The sequence below is a fragment of the Perca fluviatilis genome, chromosome 5 (assembly GCF_010015445.1).
Source record: "Perca fluviatilis chromosome 5, GENO_Pfluv_1.0, whole genome shotgun sequence".
NCBI classification, from domain to species: Eukaryota; Metazoa; Chordata; class Actinopteri; order Perciformes; family Percidae; genus Perca; species Perca fluviatilis.
The window spans coordinates 13,699,033-13,718,668 of NC_053116.1; the positions used below are offsets into that span (position 1 = coordinate 13,699,033).

The 19,636-nt window shown below is 41.0% G+C and overlaps 1 protein-coding gene across 5 annotated transcripts in view; it reads left to right on the plus strand.

Annotated features, from left to right (window-relative positions):
• LOC120558697 (synaptotagmin-2-like) overlaps nucleotides 1-19,636 on the plus strand; it is a 66,256-nt gene that overhangs the window by 40,301 nt on the left and 6,319 nt on the right. For 4 of the 5 annotated variants that reach the window (XM_039799842.1, XM_039799843.1, XM_039799844.1 and 1 more), the window contains 7 exons: nucleotides 10,590-10,805; nucleotides 11,155-11,315; nucleotides 15,542-15,679; nucleotides 16,040-16,207; nucleotides 16,732-16,899; nucleotides 18,212-18,329; nucleotides 18,708-18,841. In XM_039799842.1, the coding sequence (XP_039655776.1) occupies nucleotides 10,610-10,805; nucleotides 11,155-11,315; nucleotides 15,542-15,679; nucleotides 16,040-16,207; nucleotides 16,732-16,899; nucleotides 18,212-18,329; nucleotides 18,708-18,841 (1,083 nt within the window). In that variant the 5' untranslated portion in view covers nucleotides 10,590-10,609. The remainder of the gene's footprint in view (nucleotides 1-10,589; nucleotides 10,806-11,154; nucleotides 11,316-15,541; nucleotides 15,680-16,039; nucleotides 16,208-16,731; nucleotides 16,900-18,211; nucleotides 18,330-18,707; nucleotides 18,842-19,636) is intronic. The other variant, XM_039799847.1, reaches the window with a different exon arrangement.

The following is a 19,636-nucleotide window of genomic DNA, read 5'->3' on the forward strand; positions in this document are numbered from 1 at the left end:
GCTCTCGTGAGTCACGTGACCAAATCGCAGCCTTTGCGATTAGGAAATCGCGTTTTAACATATCGCGATATTATCGCAAATGCAATTAATCGTTCAGCCCTACTGTGCATTGCCAGCTGAGATCTGTACAGGAATGTAAGCTGACATTATGTGCACAAGATATGTAGAAGAGATATCGTTTATGCAGCGTGGTTCAAAACAGCAAATGAAAAAGCATAGAAAGATGGAACTAGCAGCAGCTATGAAGACTAAAACGTGAATGGACTGATGCTGTAGAGTCAGTGGCACCTCTCAGCTCAATATTTGGATTTACGTTGAGGTAAAGAATGCAGAGCGTTTTGTAAAAGTAATGAGTTCATTTAATGTACAATGGTAGAAATAACAATTGCTGCATTAAAATGAATTTTCTGCTCATACAACTGAATATACTTAGACATATATACTTAGGTTCGCCTCAGGCCAAGTTCCACACAGTATCTAATCCTTCAGTGGTAAATAACAAGCAATGCAGCAATCAGTATCCCCCCTGTAATCCTATTAAAACTCGGTCAAAATGAGACCATTATGACTATGGGAGCCCCAAGTCCATCTCAGCAGGGGTGAATTACCATAGAGTAGCAAGAGTTCAGTAACAAAGCTGCACATTCTCTCTAATTGAAACAACTCCACCATCTCAGCTCGGCTTTCCGACTACAGTAATGCTCTGTCTGATGGATCTAATAAAATACACTATGCCCCCTGTTCTCTAAATGTTCCAATGCACATTTTCAGCTGAAAGCGAGTCCAGACAGACCAAAGGTCAGCTGTGACTCAGCGGTCGTCATGCCAATATTCTCTTCCAGTTTCTTCAAGTGTGTTTATCATAAATTCAAGATGCGCGTGACGCCTTTGAACAATTACTTTCTAAATGAGATCCTCGATGTCTTGCACAACTTGGCTGGCACCTAAAATAGCTCAGTGGAATTCAGATGAAAAGGCAAATATATAGCAAATACAAAGAGCACAGACACACACACAAAGCTTCTCAGAAAGAGATAATCTGCCCTGCTGGAAACGACATACCTCTTTGCATTAAAATTGTATTTGCCTAAATCTAAAATTATCAAATTAAGAGCTGCTAACTTCTTGTACATATTTTAAAATAATCCAACCCAGTTTACTGTAGCAATCACATTAGTGAGACTTGGAGGAAATGATGCTGCGCAGCTACTACAGCTGGAGGCCAAGCACTCCACCCACCCACACATAACCCGTAATGTCACAGATGGCAGGGGCCTCAGTGGGGGCTGGATGATTTCATTGGGGTCACATTATTCAGACTACTTTATATATTTTAAGGATCCTGGTCGTCTGGTCGAGAACAGAGAAGCCATTGCTGCTGCTGTTTCTCTTTGAATGCAATAACCTTTCACAGTGACTAATATTCAATACTTAATTTTCCGCCCCACTGCTCCTGACTGTTGCCCCGAGCTGCAGTTACATGACCCCATGACCGCTGTTCTCTCCTGTTACAGAAGCCATTTTGAAAATGTGTGCTCACACGTTCGTAGGTTTTGAACTATGCACTGCATTTGTAATGAAATGCAACAAAACCACACATAAACACGTTTATGAATCTAAAAAGCTACACATACGCATATAGATTGGCCACTGGCAGACAGCTGTGTGAAGTTGTATAGAGGCAAGTTGTAAGGGCCGGGGGAAAAGATGTCTGGCTTTAATTAATTGCTGTTCAAGGTACTTGTTGTCGTGTAATGAAACAGCTGCATGACTTTAGCTCACTCTCCTTAGGTTGTTTTCTCTTGTATCTGACCTGGGTGCTAATAAGCCCTCCATAAACCCCATCCCCCCCTTTACAAGGAGTTAGCTTATCTGCCGGCTGGGGTTTCCTGCCACTGGGGAGGATGTCACACTATGTGGTCAGTAGGCCATCACGCATGACATCAGATGAGGTAGCAGCATTTCTTAGTCATGTGTTTATATGGGACATCCAGGAGATGTACCGGTAGTTTTTACAGTTAGAGTTTGACGAGGTGGGAGGTAATTAAGTAAGAGCACTTAGCCTGTAGGCATATTTGAGTGTTTCGAAGTGACTCATATTTTTTTCTAATGATGATGAAGACAACATGTGACGTGTTATTCCATTAGTGTGCATGAGAATGATTAAAACATATCCTGCCAATCTTATATATCTCGTATATTCTTATTTATTGCATAAAATATATACAGCTCAGCCCATAGGATATACTGCAGGGTGCACCCCTGTAGTGTCAGGGTTAAGTCGCCAGCCACAAACCACAACACCCTGATTCGAGTCTGGCTTGAGTCCCTCGTGTCATCTTTCCACTGTCAGTAGTAAAAGCACACAAATACCAGGAATAATACTTTCAATAATGCTACAAGATAAATGAAATAACGTCAGAGCAGTGAAAATATGTTCATACTCATCTAATACTGATTTCTGTTATTAAATCTATACATGTACCACAGATCATAGTAAGCAGAGATAAATAGGGATGTTAAAGAAACACGCTGACTTATTGGGACTTTAGCTTATTCACCGTATCCCCCAGAGTTAGATAAGTCCATACATACCCTTCTCATCTCCGTGCATGTCCTAACTCTGTCTGACGCACCCACCTCTAGCCTAGCTTAGCACAGATCCTGGAGGTAACAGGTTCCATCTAGCCTACTGCTCCCAATAAGTGACAAAATAACGCCAACATGTTCCTATTTACATGTTGTGATTTGTATAGTCACAGCGTGTACAAATAACAAGGTCACATGAGACACAGCCATCTTCTAACCATATACATACTGGGAACTATATTCTCAGAAAGGCTACTTGGGCGTAGTGATTTGCTCGCAGCACCTGAAGCCCTGTGGTGAGGAGCAGAGAGTTCGCCTGGAGTTCGCTCAGAGTTGGAGTAATATCACTCCGCCCAAGTAGCAAATTAATGTTTCTTTGTTAAAGCTTTAGTGCGTAACTTTTTGATATTAACGAACGTCCGTTACATTCAAGCCATTGCTAAATGAGTTGCTACAAAGCTAATTAAAGTGATGGTTTGGAGTAATTCACCCTAGGGTCCTTTGCACCATGAACTCGAGCCAAACACCCCCCCAGAAGCTTTTTTCACCTGGGTCTAACATTGGGAGAGTTAGCGTAGAGTAGCGTTATCAGCTGAATAGCTTAGCGCAGGGGCTAACGGACCCACGTTTGTATCTCGTAAATTACCCCACTAATAATGCCCGAAATGATACCAAACGTCTACAAGTAGTACAAATAGGTTATGTACTCATAAAACGATGGATTGGAAAGTTTGTAAGTACACCAGAAGTTTATGTAAATAACACTTGCCTGCTGGCTTCTGCTCTCTGCTGTTGTTGTTGCTGCTGTAAGACGAGTGCTTAGGGCCATCTACAAATTACAACACCGAAAAGAGATGCAACAAAAATATTTATTAATTAAATTTTTTTTTTTAAGTAAGTGCTGTAGTATAACTAGCAGGAGACAATTAATAATTGAGGTAAGTTTGGAGACATTACCTTATTTAATCATTGAATTAATAAATATTTTTGTTGTAACTCTTTTCGGTGTAGTAATTTGTAGACGGCCCTAAGCACTCGTCTAACTGCAGGTAGCAGCAGCAGCAACAGAGAGCTGAAGAGAGCAGGCAAGTGTTCATAAACTTCTGGTGTACTTACAAACTTTCCAATCCATCGTTTTATGAGAGCATAACCTATTTGTACTACTTGTAGACGTTTGGTATCATTTCGGGCATTATTAGTGGGGTAACTTACAAGATACAAACGTGGGTCCATTAGCCCCTGCGCTAAGCTATTCAGCTGATAAAGCTACTCTACGCTAACTCTCCCAATGTTCGACCCAGGTGAAAAAAGCTTCTGGGAGGGTGTTTGGCTCGAGGTCATGGTGCAAAGGACCCTAGGGTGAATTACTCCGAACCATCACTTTAAGACTATCAGCTCCATACAACTCTCTCTGTGTTTCTCAGTATGGCTGTGTTCACAAACTGGTGGCGTCCGGTGACTTTCGTGCACAGAAAATCGAGTGAAGATAATTACCTCTTCTGCAGAGTCCATCATGTTTTTTTAATCCTCTGTGTCCTCCTTGGCTACTAGCAACTGTGTGGAGGAGGGGTGTGGGGTATGGGGGGGGTGCGCGATCACGGAAGGCTTGTGTCATGTGGACGCGCCAACAGTTCATTTCTTAGAATTCCTCATGGGGGAGACAGAATCTATGCACTATAGCTTTATCTTAACATGCTTATTTTAGACAACATGACTCCAGAAAAAAAAAAAAACGTATGTTTACTAATGAAGTAATGGCTACTAATGTAAACTTGATTTGTCTACTGCATCAACTTACCGCTCTGCGTTTTTACTCTGTGTACTGTGTGAGCCATGTCAAAGACTAATTTCCAATACCTTATGATGGAGAAAGTATTTCTGAATCTGGTTATATACCTTCAGGGCCTGATTTACTAACACTAGCGCAGTTTGCGCTGCGTCTGTTTATGCGAGTTCGGTAATAGCGCACGCTATGCTTCCACAGTTTGCGTAGTATTTATTAACCCTGACACCCATCAGGCAATCAGCGTATTTCTCCCCCCACTATACCGTAAATTGCGCTGTAGCAAAGCGGTACTGGTGCTATGATATGGCTGAGTGCAGACTGCGATATTCCCACTGCTGATGCTAGGACTGTTTGAAATGATCCTGATGCCAATATTTGTAATGTAGCGAGGAGTTTAACAACTGGTGGAATGGGATGTGAACGCTGAGTGGGAGATTCAATTTCATCTTTGATTTCTTCCAGTAACTCTAATATTGCATGGCTGCTTGATCTGTAATGCTAAATGATGTTGTGTTCACTGACAAAGTGTGATTCTTGTGTTAAAAATATTTTCAGCCTCGCCTATGTCTTCGTCTTGCTCAAATTACTGTTGCCATTTCACCAGCGGCATAAAGGTCTACGAGGAAACTCGACTGCGGCTGGTTTAGACCTGCTTTAAAGAGGCGGAGAATTTCCCCCGCAGAATAGAGGTCTTTACTGACAGTCTTTGTAAATACCACGGAATATATAATTAGGTGCACTTTTGCGCTTATCCTCCCACCTTTTGGGTGGAACTCCCACCTTCCCCACGACCCTCCCACGAACGCATATTGAAAGCGCAACTTGTCTCTTCTCGCTCATGTGGCAGACAATCTGCGATTTTACCCAAGTGCGCCCTGTTTGTAAATAGCCCGCATCGGTTACGTCCGTCTTTGCGACCAATTAGCGCCTGGAAACAGGCGCAAACGGCTTGATAAATCTAGCCCTCAGTGTTTTTCCTTGGGAACAGCACAGATTTATTGTATGTTACCAGAACAGCAAAACAGCACACAGCACAGCCTCTTCCAGTTTCAACTGATTTCTGCTCTTATTAAATCTAAGATTTTTTTTGTATCAACATTGACGCCATCTTCCTTCACCTTCATGTGTCTCGGCTGATATACTTCAAAGGAAACATTAAACCTTTATGCATCACAGTTACAGTAATTACTCAGTAAAACTACTGTGTTAGTACGTGTGGTTGCTACACACTGTTTGTTTGTGCACCAAAGATAAAAGTGCTTGATCCCCATCCAACTCGGAGCAGTGTGTTTAGTGATAACGGCCAGATCATGCCCGTAGCTGCCCTGCTCTGGGCCGGAGAGCCGAGCCATTTTGTTTTAACAAATTCTGATGACTCAAACGCTCACCGAGTGAGACGCACGTTGGGAGATCGGAGCTCAAAACACCCACCCATTTCAGTAACTGAGTATTATATGGAATGCATATTGGATTAAAGATCTATTTTTAACTATCATTCATCACAGGGTACATTTCCTGAGCATGAATGCTCTTGCTTCGGGATCGCCCTGCTCCACACTCGCACAATTACACACATTTAGACACATTTAGACACATTTAGACACATTTAGACACATTTACACCTGGAAGCTTCCCAGTACAACTACAGTCTGATGTGGTCACCGTGCAGCTCAACTGGAGCACGTGGAGGTTCAGAGCCTTGCTTAAGGGCATCTCAGTAGTGGTAACGAGCGAATGGCAAGCAGTGCTCTATTACTTCCTTTCCAAGATTTAATCTCTGTGTTTAGGCATTGAACCACGACCTTCCATATTATAATAATACAATATAAGTAAGTAATACAATGTAAGTAATAAGTATGTTTGACAAGATTTATACAAATGTGGAAACAGTTGCATCTATCTATCTATCTATCTATTCATCTATCGTATATCTTGTTATTCGTAGTATGCATAGTTCAGGTCCCTCTGATTTTTAGCCACCGCTTTGGTCCAGACTGAAATATCGTAACAACTATGGATTGCCCAAATGTGGTATAGACATCCATGCTCCTCAGAGGATAAATCCTAGTATAAATTCTAGCATCACCAGCAGGTGAACTGTTTTCACTTATCCAGTGAAATATATCAACAACTACTATAGGGATTGGCACACAATTTTGTACAGAAATCCATGGCTCTCAGAAGATTCATCATATAACTTCTTTGACGTTTCCTTAAGGGCCACCATGAGGTGGACGTTTATGGTTTTGAGTAAAATGTCTAAACAATTATTTGATGGATTCAGGATTATTGTAATAATTTAGGTATCCCTTAACTTTTCATTTAATCAGGTCAAAAATAAAATGTGTCAAACACTTTAGTGTATGCCCAAATACCTGCAGAACTACTGTAATGACATTCCCATCAGCCTCAGCTCTACTTTGTGTTTACTGCTAATTAGCAAACGTTAGCATGCAAACACGCTATAAGATGGTAAACATTATTTCTGCTAAACCTCAGCATGTTAGCATTGTCACTGTGAGCATGTTAGCATGCTAATATTAGCCTTTAGCTCAAATAACAGCTGTGCAGTCTCACAGCTGTAGACTCTTAGTTTTGTTTCTGTAATATTTAAATTATTAAAACAGCTCAATATATTATTAAGCATGTTTGCCTCTGTTTATATGCATATCTCAGGATTGAGCTATTCAATTGTGACCTACTTAGTTTGAGGAGCTAGAAGTCCTGTGAATTTCGGCAGCCTTAGTGAGCAGATAATTAATCACAAAAAAAAACTAGTAAAGGTAAAATACTTCCTTCTTTAAATAAAAAACAGCTTATATAGTCAATTTGTCTGGAGTGAGTACTAAGAGCTGGCTGTGAAGCAGGACTAATGGCTGTCATAAAACAATAGCGTACGTCTGTGTCATCTCTGTCCGTCCTCAGAGCGGTCCTCAGAGCGGATGAGATAAAATGCTAGAGCAGGTATCCATGAATGTTAATTTAATTGGTCTGGCTTGGTCTGATGTGAGGGACAAACAGGATAAAATGCACATAAACCTCAGATGTAATTGGATGCTTTTAACATCATCACAATATCTATAGTAATTTAAAGTTTAATAGAGAGCGGAGACAGTTAGGCCTCTGATTGCTGTTTTATTGAGCAACACACTCATTGTCAAATGTGTGATGGGTTAAAGCCAGTCATTTTCCCAATTTTCTCAACAACTCAAACCAGTGTATGTATAATAGTTCAGTTTTCATCTCAGTACTGTGGCAAGATGTTGGTTGTTTGTAACATCTGCCTACATACTGTTACAGCAGAGACATATATTTAAAGATGTATAAACTGGTACTGGCCCCTGAATAATATAAGCTCATCCTTCCCGCTGTCAGCCTCTATTTAAATAATTCATAGGTGGCAATAAATAGCGGCAGAATCTCCTGCACCAACTTGGAGAACTGGCACTTGAGAAATAGGAAAGTCCTCCCTTTTTTTGCCCGTATTACCATGACTTTAATAAAAGCAACAGCAGAAGTCTCCTCTTGTTATGCTTGTCATCTTTCTTTGCTTTCTGAATGGAGGTCTCGCCCGATCACTCATCACTCTGTCGCCAGGCTGCTTTCAGCTGCATCTGTCACACTATGATTTCTGGAACCGAAAAGAGCTCTGATTGAACATTTGTTTGGCCCGTGGAAACTGGACAATGACTTGTAGTTGTTCATTGTGGTTGTTGCTACGGTTAAACACTTTTCTTGGTCAGGCACCGTTGGCTTGAGTACAGGGCAGCGTCCAGACAAAAACAAAGGCCCCATAAATTGAGAATTGATAGTTATTTCTCATAAATACTGTCAGTAACTGACAAATAATTTTCCTCTGACAATGACAACATTGTGAAGTATGGTAGAAACACTGTAGACTGTGCTGTAGACTGACATAATCAATCATTTTATGAAATCAATTTTTGTGAACCTTCTCAGTGGAAATGGATTAAATGTTGCAAAGCCAAAGGTTTCAGACCTTGGCTGAGTCATAGGTTTCCAAAAAAGTGACGCAGTTGTTTGGCACTTTCCGTACTGTCATGTATTAAGAGTTGAATAATCATGTGAAACGCTTACGATGTAACACTTTATCACTGTAGACAATATGGCCAATGTATCAACCTACGGTTTTTAGTATATTTGTCGCTTGTTGTGATCTGTCATAATATTTCTTCCTATATGAATCATTACATATATTATTATTGAAGAATTATATTTCTGTGTCAAAATGCTGCTACCTGCAACATGTTTGAGCAACATGAGTTTCGCATGGAACATAAAAGGAATTTATTTATACGTGGTTTGAAGATAAAATCTGGAATTTGTCTTTGTGATTGCCTCTCTGCATGTTCGCTTTTGTTCAACTTTTGCTAAAGTATGCAGTACAGCGGACTGTAGGGTGATGTGTGTCTATCAGGAGCTTTAATGGATACTGTCATGTTTTTGCAAGCCATGTGCTTCCAGCTATCTTTGTTAGGGCTGGGCAATATATCGATATCGTGATATGAGACTAGATATCGTCTTAGATTTTGGATATCGTAATATCGTGATATGACATAAGTGTTGTCTTTTCCTGGTTTTAAAGGCTGCATTACAGTAAAGTGATGTACTTTTCTGAACTTACCAGACTGTTCTATTATTTGCCTTTTCCCCACTTAGACATTATGTCCACATTACTGATCTAAAATCTAAGTGTGAAGATATTTTGTTAAAGCACCAATTGTCAACCCTAGAATATCGCCGCAATATCGATATCGAGGTATTTGGTCAAGAATATCGTGATATCTGATTTTCTCCCAATTTGATCTGGATGTCTTAAACAATACACTGTTTAGGTCATACTGTACTTAACTAATGGACTGGATGACCACCATGAGGTGTGTTTACACTGTCAAGAAAAACATTTTAACTCTGAAATGTAAGTTATTTGAATAACGTTTTTTGGTTGTAACAGCAGAACTTGTGGATCAACAAATAATTTTCTTTTTTACTATGCACCTCACTAAAGGAATGGACTGCAGAACAAACTGAAGTTAGAGACACTCATTCCTCTGGGGTACTCAAGTATAAACAAGTGCAGCTTTTTTTATATCCTTAATAATGTTTTTAATATTTTAATTAGTGTGTCACTAGTGTGCCTGCACTGTGTGATGACTGCTTTGTGTGAATTAATTGTCCTTGATATTGTCTACCTTTATTATTATCTACCTTATTTAAGAAAATATATTGAGCTCAATTAGACCTCCTGAATAAATGGAGTTTAACTAACTGACAGTGTGACTGATAATGTCCCCAGCATTTGCATCAATGGAACTGGAGATAACATCAGTGGCAAATCTAGCAAAGCCATTTTCGGTGTGTTTGTCTGACTGTGTTTGCTCTTGGGGCAGATGTAGAAGAAAAGATTAGTGGCTCAGGCGTGGACCTTTTGAAGATATATACTCTCACAATACTATCAGCAGATGCAGGAAATATAGATCTGTTTGTTATGCCAGTGCTCCCAAGTCTCAATTCATTACATTTAAGTAGCACTTTTTTCAAAAGTTGCCTACATTTTTTCCCCATGCATACACACTTACAGTATAAGAAGTAATTTGGGGTTCAGTGTTTTGCTAAAGAACACTTTTACATGTAGACAGGTCCAGGGATCTAACTGCCAATTGTATAACAGCTTACCCATTCTTAGACCTGAGATGCTGCCACCTTTTGGTCCTTTTTCGTTATTTAGAGAATTTTCAGAAGACTGAGAGTGAAGTGGCTCTGCTTGGTGTTTAATTGAGTCTTAAAACAGCTCTATTAACATGTAACTCACCACACCTTATTGATCCATTTAGGCACTTAAGTTAATCAAACTATGACAGGTGGCATTTTGGAAGTAGACCATAAATAATTCCCTCTTTTGATTGTTTTCTTGTGGCTTAAAACATTAGTATGAACTTCAGAACTTGTGCGTTGTCACCCATTTTCCCCACGATTTGTTTTGTCTCCAAAATACATTCATTTGCAAAAAACTTGACCCTTGTGTGGAATTTTTCTATTTCAAATGGTTCAAAAATGTGAAAATTTGCTGAATGACTCCACCCTTCACTGAGCAACCGTCAATATCGACATGCACATTTTGACACCCAAGTGGAATCTAATGATCGGATACTCTGGCTTCTCTTAATGACAATGTTTTCATGCTGTTTTTCAGGGACTGTGTGTGCAGCCTAAATGACGAAGTGGAACTTGTTCAGGGATCAGACAACGCCCATGGTCGCTGCTAACCCAACGGGGGCTAGTGCCTTGACTGTGACTCCAGCCCCTGTCGCATTAGTCTCTACTGACAACTCCACCGAACCGGTCAACAAGAACGATGCCTTTGACGAGATCAAAAACAAGTTCCTAAATGAAATCGACAAGATTCCACGTGAGTGCCAGACAAAACCCAAGCCTGTTCTGATCAACCAACTTGTATTGATGTGACTCTAAGCAATGATTTTGGAATTAGATTTTATTTTATTTAGCTGCAGGCATTGGCAGCCTCATAATGTCTTTATTCAGTATTGATCACTGGCTGCCCTTCCTAATGGCTGAGAAATCTAATTTTCACCCAATCTAGTTGCTAACCTAGCACCTCTTACTAAATATATTTGGGCCAGGACATGACATGGAGTAGACTAAATGATTGGTTGGTCAAATGTCAAAGTATTTGCTTCTTTCTTCTCTTTCTGGGTGTGGATGTGTCATCATTACATCGGTCTTTATATTCTCCTCAGTGCCGTCCTGGGCCATCATTGCCATTGCCGTGGTCGCTGCTTTACTCATTCTAACGTGCTGCTTCTGCATCATCAAGAAATGCTGTTGCAAGAAGAAGAAGAACAAGAAGGGCAAGAAGGGGAAGGGTGACATGGGAATGAAGAACCTGAAAGGGGGAGAGGTATGTTCTTACGCGGGAGGTCGCATCGCGGCCAAGGGGATTTACACCCACACTGTATACGAAGCAAGACAAACCACGGCCGACCTGTATATGAGCCCGTTATGTAACAGCTGTGGGGCTTACAGTGTAGCTTTGCAGTGGAATAGAGCGAAAACATGCATGCAGTTTGACTCAGCTAATTATATAACAAACAGTAGTCCTCTTGTTACACATTTTATTCTAGTAACACGTTTGAAATTTATTAGATTGCATATCATTTATAGCGGCTGTTTTAACGCTTTGATGGCCTTCTAACCCAGTCAGTGTATTCTCCGCAGGTGTTAATAACATTCTTTATCCACCATGATTATTTTTCATTTTTCTCTTTCTTTCTTTTCTGTATTTAATGTATTTGTCATTGATGTCATTGATGTTACTGTTGCTCTTTCTCTCACTTGTGCTTTGGGGAGTGGAGTGGAAAATGACAGGACTCTTATCTACTCAGCCCAACCATTGTTTCCCCAGTCATTAAAGAGTAATTATGGAAATTAGTAGTTAGCACAATGCAGTTGTTTGTGGGCCTATAATTATTATTTTTCCACATACATGATTGATGATTTGACACAGTACAATAAGAATACATCTAAAAGTAGAGAGTTGTTTAAAAAGCCCAACGGCCCTGCTGCACAAGATATGATTGTGCTAATTTGGAGTCTTCTCTGTCTGTCATTTTCCTCGCTCCCCACAGTGTAGCTGACTACATTTGCTGTGATTACACATCTTTGGTGTCTGCTGTGAGTTCAATCTCTTCCTTTGTCTCTGCTCTCCTCCTTCCTGCTTTGTGTCTCATGTGTGCTCCGTGTATCTTGACTGTGGTGGACTTCTCTGCCTACGGTAGGTCTGATAGCACGCGGCGCCCCTCTCTGGCGGCTCTGAGTAAGCGCAGACCAGGGCAGGGGGGCGGGGGGGAAGCGGTGGTGGGGGTGGGCTGGGCTGGGCTTGGAGGGGTTGGATTGCAGTGATGATGACAATGAGTGCTATGGCTTCCTTAGTTTTTTGCAAGCTTAGGTGCTGCGGGTGCTTGAGGAATCTATGGGAGCAATTAAGCTGCTTCGCAAAATCCACTGAACTGATATGCCGCACCAATTGCTATGTCTTGAATATCCAGAGATTGCAATGTTTTGGCAAAAACAACAGAGCAAAGACGTGTTTAAGTGTCTATGGTTTGAAATGAACATGAAACTCATCCTATGGTTGAGCCTTTGAATGACGAGTGCACTCAGCAACTCACTAGAGATCACTAACATGCATGTGCAAGGGGTAAGCTGAGTATTTGTCAAATAATAAGCTGGAACTTTACCTAACTGAGAGCTTTGAGCATGTTTCCACCATGACAGGCCTTTGATTGTGCAACACAACCCAAAAACTGACATATCGCAAACAATTTCTCTCCAGAGATACATTGACATCACAGTGTGTCTGTAATTCACATGCTGTGCCTCACTTGTGCAAACATGCTCCGAGTTCCAGGATAGATAAAGCTGTTATGTATCTCTTGACAAAGACCAGCATATTCCCTTGCAGTAGGTACCATTGAATGGCCACAACTTGACTTGAGAGTAACTTTCCTGGATGACCCATGCTGCTGACATACTAGGTGACAGTCATTGACCCCCCCCCCCTCTCCCTGAAGCACTTGGGTCTCACTGAGGAGAAATGGTGGGCCAGAATGTTTGCCCGCGCCTGACTTGGCCTGATATCACTCGATCCAAAGTTAAAGCTACAATAAACTGGCTGTTTGAACACATATTATCTTTTGTGAAAACCTCTGCACTGAGCTAGCAATTCACCCCATTGAGTTGACCAAAGGGCATACATTCAGACAAACCATGTCTTTATCTTTGAACCCCCACTGGAAGTTTGAGAACAACTGGAAATTCTCAATGTAGCATGATCCCTCCATGGATGTGTACATTTCACTCAGAACACGTGTACAGACGTTTTTGGGCCTAACAAATATTTGTTGCAGAGGTTTTACACACAGAAAAAAAACATCAAAACATTACATTTATCTGTCTTTAGAAATTAATAAGGTAATTCATTTTACATTTGCCATCAGAAAGTAACTCGGATCCTGCATTGTGTGGCCTGGCATGCTTGAATGAAAAGCATTTAACACAATAAAGAAAGAGAATGCCACATATAAGGATATTGTGAGAGAGAGTGTGTGTGTGTGTGTGTGTGTGTGTGTGTGTGTGTGTGTGTGTGTGTGTGTGTGTGTGTGTGTGTGTTTGAGAGTAAATTAGTTTTTAAACATGCATGAGAGCCTGCATGTAAGCAACTGGTGTGGTGTGTGTGTGTGTGTGTGTGTGTGTGTGTGTGTGTGTGTGTGTGTGTGTGTGTGTGTGTGTGTGTGTGTGTGTGTGTGTGTGTGTGTGTGTGTGTGTGTGTGTGTGTGTGTGTGTGTGTGTGTGTGTCTCTGCGGGTGCGCAGTACAGAATGGTGTGTAGTGGGTGTGATAGTGTGTGTATTATCTGTGTGTGTGTGTGTGTGCCCTGTTCCTCTTCCAGCTCATCAGTGAGTAGCTGGACCCTCCAGTCTTACGAAGACATCAGTGTTTTTTCAAGAAGACAGCCATAGGAAAGTAGGCCATACTGAGATATTATCCAGCTTCATACAGTATCGGAAATGAAAGTTTACTTTAATATTCATGTCAGAGCAAATTGCTTTAACTCGATTAGTCACGGCTGCCTCTAAAGAGATGAAAGACTGAAGAGTCACTGCGTGTGATGTAGAGGCAAGATTGATTAATCTTCTTCATCAATTAAAGCGCTGATTTTTGTTCTAGCACATGATTAAGCGTCACAATAATTCACCGAGTATCAGCTGGAAGGATCTGGACTCTGTTTGGAATAAATTGTGAAATATATCAGCAATTCAGTTAGCTACAATAATTAGGTCAGTGTACAATAATAGCAGGAAAATCCTATCAGCAATACCAGTGTAAACACATTGAGACTTTGGGATGTCAGGAGCAAACAGTAATATTGTCTGGCTTAAAATTAACCTGTTTGTCAAACAGCTTACACTATCAGTTGCAGGATATTTTCGCCTACACTGTTAGCAAGTTTGAGAGCTTTTCAAGGAAGGTGTCAGGAATCACTGCGTCAGGAGTTAGATCAAATCACATCTATTCCTCATAGCTCTGTCCTTGGCTTCCTCTCAGGAAGGATGCTCTGCTTCTTGTGACAGCTTGTGTTTGAAATGCTGTACATGGGGTGGACAATATAACAGGAACGCCTTTATCACTATAGTGCAATGCAGTGCAGTAGCTGTGTAATAAATACGAGTTGTGTTCACTTTTGTGTCAAAAAGACTGAACTTTGTGGTGTTTTTTAAAGAAAATATCACATGTTGTCCTTGAGTCTGTTTCCTTGTGACTGGCTCATCTTTGCTAATGCAGCTTTCTGCTGTATAGGATATGCCGTCACAATTTTTAAATACTTTTTTAACAAGTTAATATGACTCATTTGGGATGAGTCATATTTGGGATTTGTGTAGCTGCCTGTGTAGCTCCCTATGTAACCGCAATGCAGTCCCTTAAAGTCCTTTTTCATGTCCCGTTCCCATTTTTTGTCCACCCTCTGTGATATCACAATTACAGGCAGCTAAATAAGTGAGTTATATTGATTTGAAAAGGTTCGACGATCATGGTTTTTCTGAGTGAAAAAGGAGAACTTCCTGAGGTTTTTGCATGGCTTTTGCGCTAGGTTGTAGTATATTGTAAGGTGTTCCCGTTTTTTTTGTCCACCCCCTATATATTTACTGTTTTTATTCTGTTGTTTCTCTCTTTTTCTCACTCTTTCTCTCTCTATCTCTTGCCACTCTCACACAATAACACAGAATTCTATTGAAATGGCATTTCTACAAAATTTTCTAGTCGGAACAGAAATTACCCTACATTGGATCTTAGCAGATTTGAACATACCTATAATGCTCGTGAAAAAATAAAACAGCAAATGGTGTCACCCAAGAAATAGTGAAATCAAGTCAGGTTGCAACCGTGGTCATCGATGAGCAGATTGCACTAGTAACACCAGGGTGAGCGGGGGTAAGTGGCAGGTAGGTGCTGTGGCTAACCAGACTGCTGATGCCTGAGGTTTAGTGTTCAGCACGGCCGCCACCTTCCGAAACGCCTTCTCACTCTTCTTCTTCTGCCGCCTGCCCCCACCCTTCTCTCTGTGCAGAAACAACAGGATGATGACGATGAAGAAGATGACGTCGAACCTGGACTGACTGGAGACGAGAAGGAGGAAGAAGTGAAGGAGAAAGAAAAGCTCGGGAAGTTGCAGTACTCCATTGATTATGACTTCCAGGAGAACAAGGCAAGCACCTGAGTAGTGTATTTTAAAAACAAAACTTTATTCTTAATTTGTCACATACACACATTGCAATGTAGTGAAATTCTATTACTGCATTTTAACCCATCCTGTATAAGTATTAGGAGCAGCAGACAGCTATACATACAGCATCAGCAACTTCTTGTTCAGTGTCTTGCTCAGGGACAGTTTGACATGTGGCTGGAGAAGCCTGGGATCGAACCACTCATCTTGTGGTTGAGGGGCAACCACTCTACCTCCGAGCCGCAGCCGCACAGCCAAATCAGTCAAATCTTGTCCAAAAGAAGAGCGTGAGCTGGAGAAATGCTGACTGACTTTTAATCCCATACTTCCTCCCTTTCCCAGCTGACTGTGGGAATCCTGCAAGCAGCTGATCTCCTCTCCATGGACAGCGGTGGCACCTCTGACCCTTACGTCAAAGTCTTCGTCCTCCCTGACAAGAAGAAGAAGTACGACACAAAGGTTCACAAGAAAACGCTCAATCCTGTCTTCAACGAGACCTTCACGTTCAAGGTGAGCTCAAACACCTTGTGGTCACCCTTTACTTATTACTTATTAACAAGAACGACGTGTATGCTAAGCTGTTTGATTTGTAGACAGGTCCTGTTAGAGGTAAAATGCCCCCGCTGTCTTTCTCTGTGTCATGGAGCGCTTAAGAGCTGCTTAGAATCTGATTTCTTTTCCTCAAACACCTCTGGCCAGCAGTGATAAAAGAAACCCAGCAGACATATTGGGGGTGTCTGACAAGGAGAATGTGGTAGAGAATCAAATTAAAGGAGAGGGCCACCTCTGGTGCGTCTCGCCTGCTGACAGGCTAACTCTAACTCTATAAAAAAAAATTCTCCAACACCTTTTCCTTGTCAAAGTCAGGCTAGTTCTGCTGAAGCTGCATGTTATTAAGTCAGGCCATTTTGAGCCCCAGGCCAAAGTCACAACTCCATATTGCCTTATAGTTCTGATCTGACTTGCGCTCTACACAGTAAGTGTAGGATTTTTCAAAAACACAGATGAAATGGGATTTACTCTCTGTCTTCCAGATTCCATTCCAAGAGATGGGAGGGAAGTCTCTGGTAATGTCAGTCTATGACTTTGATCGCTTCTCTAAACATGATGTCATTGGAGAGATTAAAATACCCATGAACACCCTTGACCTGGCAAAGCCAATTGAAGAGTGGAGAGACCTGGACAGCGCAGATCAGGAAGAGGTCGGTGTCATGCAGCGTTGTATTACTTTTACCATGCTTCTGTTTATGTCCGTTACTTCCACTGATGTATGTTGTAGAGATGCATGTTTTACTAGATTTGTTAAGCCCAATACCAAAAATAACGTTAATAAGGATCCCCTAGAGAGCGATTTTTACATTGTAAAAGGGCTCGCTCGTAGTGATGAACCTACAGAGAATTATCAGCTGAATGTGAGTTTCGGGAGAAAAACTACACTGTTTTGGTTCACTCACACCGCTCTCATATTGGGGGGTTTTCAGCCACAGCATGCAGATGTTTAAGCAAAAAATATAATTTTTTTTAAAACCACTGTACACTACCTGGTCTGCACCAAACGGCAGAGAGACACAGTTAGAGACTAGCTGGGAGACATAGTGGAGCATTTAGCAGCTAAGGAGACAGATATTTCCCTCAGGAGTTGATAGAGACCAAAACAGAGCTAAAAGAGAGTAAACATTGGACTTCACCAAGTCGCCAGAAACAAGACACAAAATGAATGATAATGTTGACCTGTAACTGCTAGATGTGTAAATAATAAGAATAATATCAGCCAATATTCTGCAACAGACGTCTTCTAATTTTCTTTGCAAACTTTAAAAGATACATACATACATACATACATACATACAGGTAAATACATACATACATAGTTACAGGTACATACATACATACATACAGGTACATACAGGTACATACATACATACATACATACATACATACATGTACATACATACATACATACATGCATACATACATACATACATACTGAAATACATTTCTTTAGACTCTCAGCAAAAACACTTCTTTTTTTCCATGTAGAGCAACCTGAACAGCTAACTCAGCTAATGACATAGTACAAAAATAACCACAGGCACAAGGTTGCAACTTTAACAGTTTACCAATGACATTCAGAACGCTGAAAGACACACTTGTTTTTCTAAGCAACTGCACTGCTTCCTCTGTAGCCATGCAGCCTGTAATGTGGTTTTCACCAGAATATGAAAAACAGCTGTTAATCAATGAAACCTCCCCAGAGCCACCTTAACATAAAATAATCACTCTACAGTTGCTTGCTGTCTCATATATTGTATTAACTGAGAAGACCAATGCCTGTAATTCCTGCTGCTAAAACAAAAGTAATGACAGCAGGAATTATTATTTGACGGCGCATATTTTAAATGTGATTCCAAAGGATCAGTTTGTGTATATGTGTATTGTACCTCAGAGAAAAGACACACATTCTGCATCAGACCTCCTTTAACGTTCTCTTCCCCCCATCCCTCCTCCTCACAGCCGGAGAAGCTGGGTGACATTTGCATCTCTCTGCGTTACGTCCCCACTGCTGGCAAACTTACCATCTGTATTCTGGAGGCCAAGAACCTGAAGAAAATGGACGTGGGTGGACTGTCAGGTATATTCACAGAGCTGAGCATCAGATATTGCATTTGCGTTGTCACATCATCACACTTGACACTATTTAAGTGTTCAAGATTTGACAAAAATACATTATCTTAATGTGACATTTGGATGCTTGCAGTGGGACTGCAGGGTAAACAGGAACGTGCTTGCGTGCACAGCCATTAGGTCGGCCCTGCTCTGCTCACGTGCTGAAGCTGCAGTGCTTACCATGCACCAGCTCTCGCTCCCCCTGGCTTCAGCATTGGCCCCATCTGTTGGTGCATTACAGCACTGCAACCCAAACATGCATGTGCAAGGCTTCTTTTTTTTATTTTTTTTTATTTTTTTTTAAGTCAGCTACATCACGATTTCTCCTTCTTTCTGATTTCAGATCCATATGTGAAAATTAACCTGCTGCAGAATGGAAAGAGGCTGAAGAAGAAGAAGACGACAGTGAAGAAGAACACTTTGAATCCGTACTACAATGAGTCCTTCAGCTTTGAGATTCCTCTCGAGCAAATGCAGGTAAGGACATGGACTCCGGAAAGACTAGCATCAAATCCTACAGGAATAAAAGTGCTGTCCCGAAGGAAGTAGTGGTGTTAAAAAAAAAAATAATAATCGTTTAAAGGCAAATGTGTATCAGTGTGCCCAACCAAGCAATCAGGCAGGCAGAGAAAAATCCAGTAATTGCTGGGAAGCAATTATATGGACACAGACAATACCTGTACACTGAACATGACTGACAACTGCTACAGCCTAATTTGGTCTGGTATAACCAGTAGATTACAGTGACTAATGTTAAGGAACTTTAGATAGATATCGTTGTATAGTTGTTGACACAATAGTTTGAATTTTAGGGAAAAATGCTTATTCACTTTGTTGCTAAGAGTTAGATCAGAGGAGACTCCAGGAAGTCAAAGAGAGAATCTAGCACATGACCTATTGTACACATTAAAAAAGAAATAATTTCAGTCTTCTCATCTAACTATGGCTGTAGCATCCAGTAATTGGCACTGTTGTGTTCATGGCCATGCATACAGCACATACAAACGAGAAACACTGTCACTGTCATTTCTTCGGAGAATGCTGTGCTATGCTGATTGATTTCCTACACTGTTGGAAATCCGCATCAAAACAAGCAATAAACATATTTTATCAAAAATATTCAAGTAAGTGTACTTTACAAGAAGAAACACCTAAACAAATCACATCTTTAATGTTTATGAAAATAGAAGTAAGCAGGACACTGGACATTTTTAGACTGGGGAATGGTAGTCCCATTCCCCACCGCCCAACCAGACTCACCCCTGACACCTG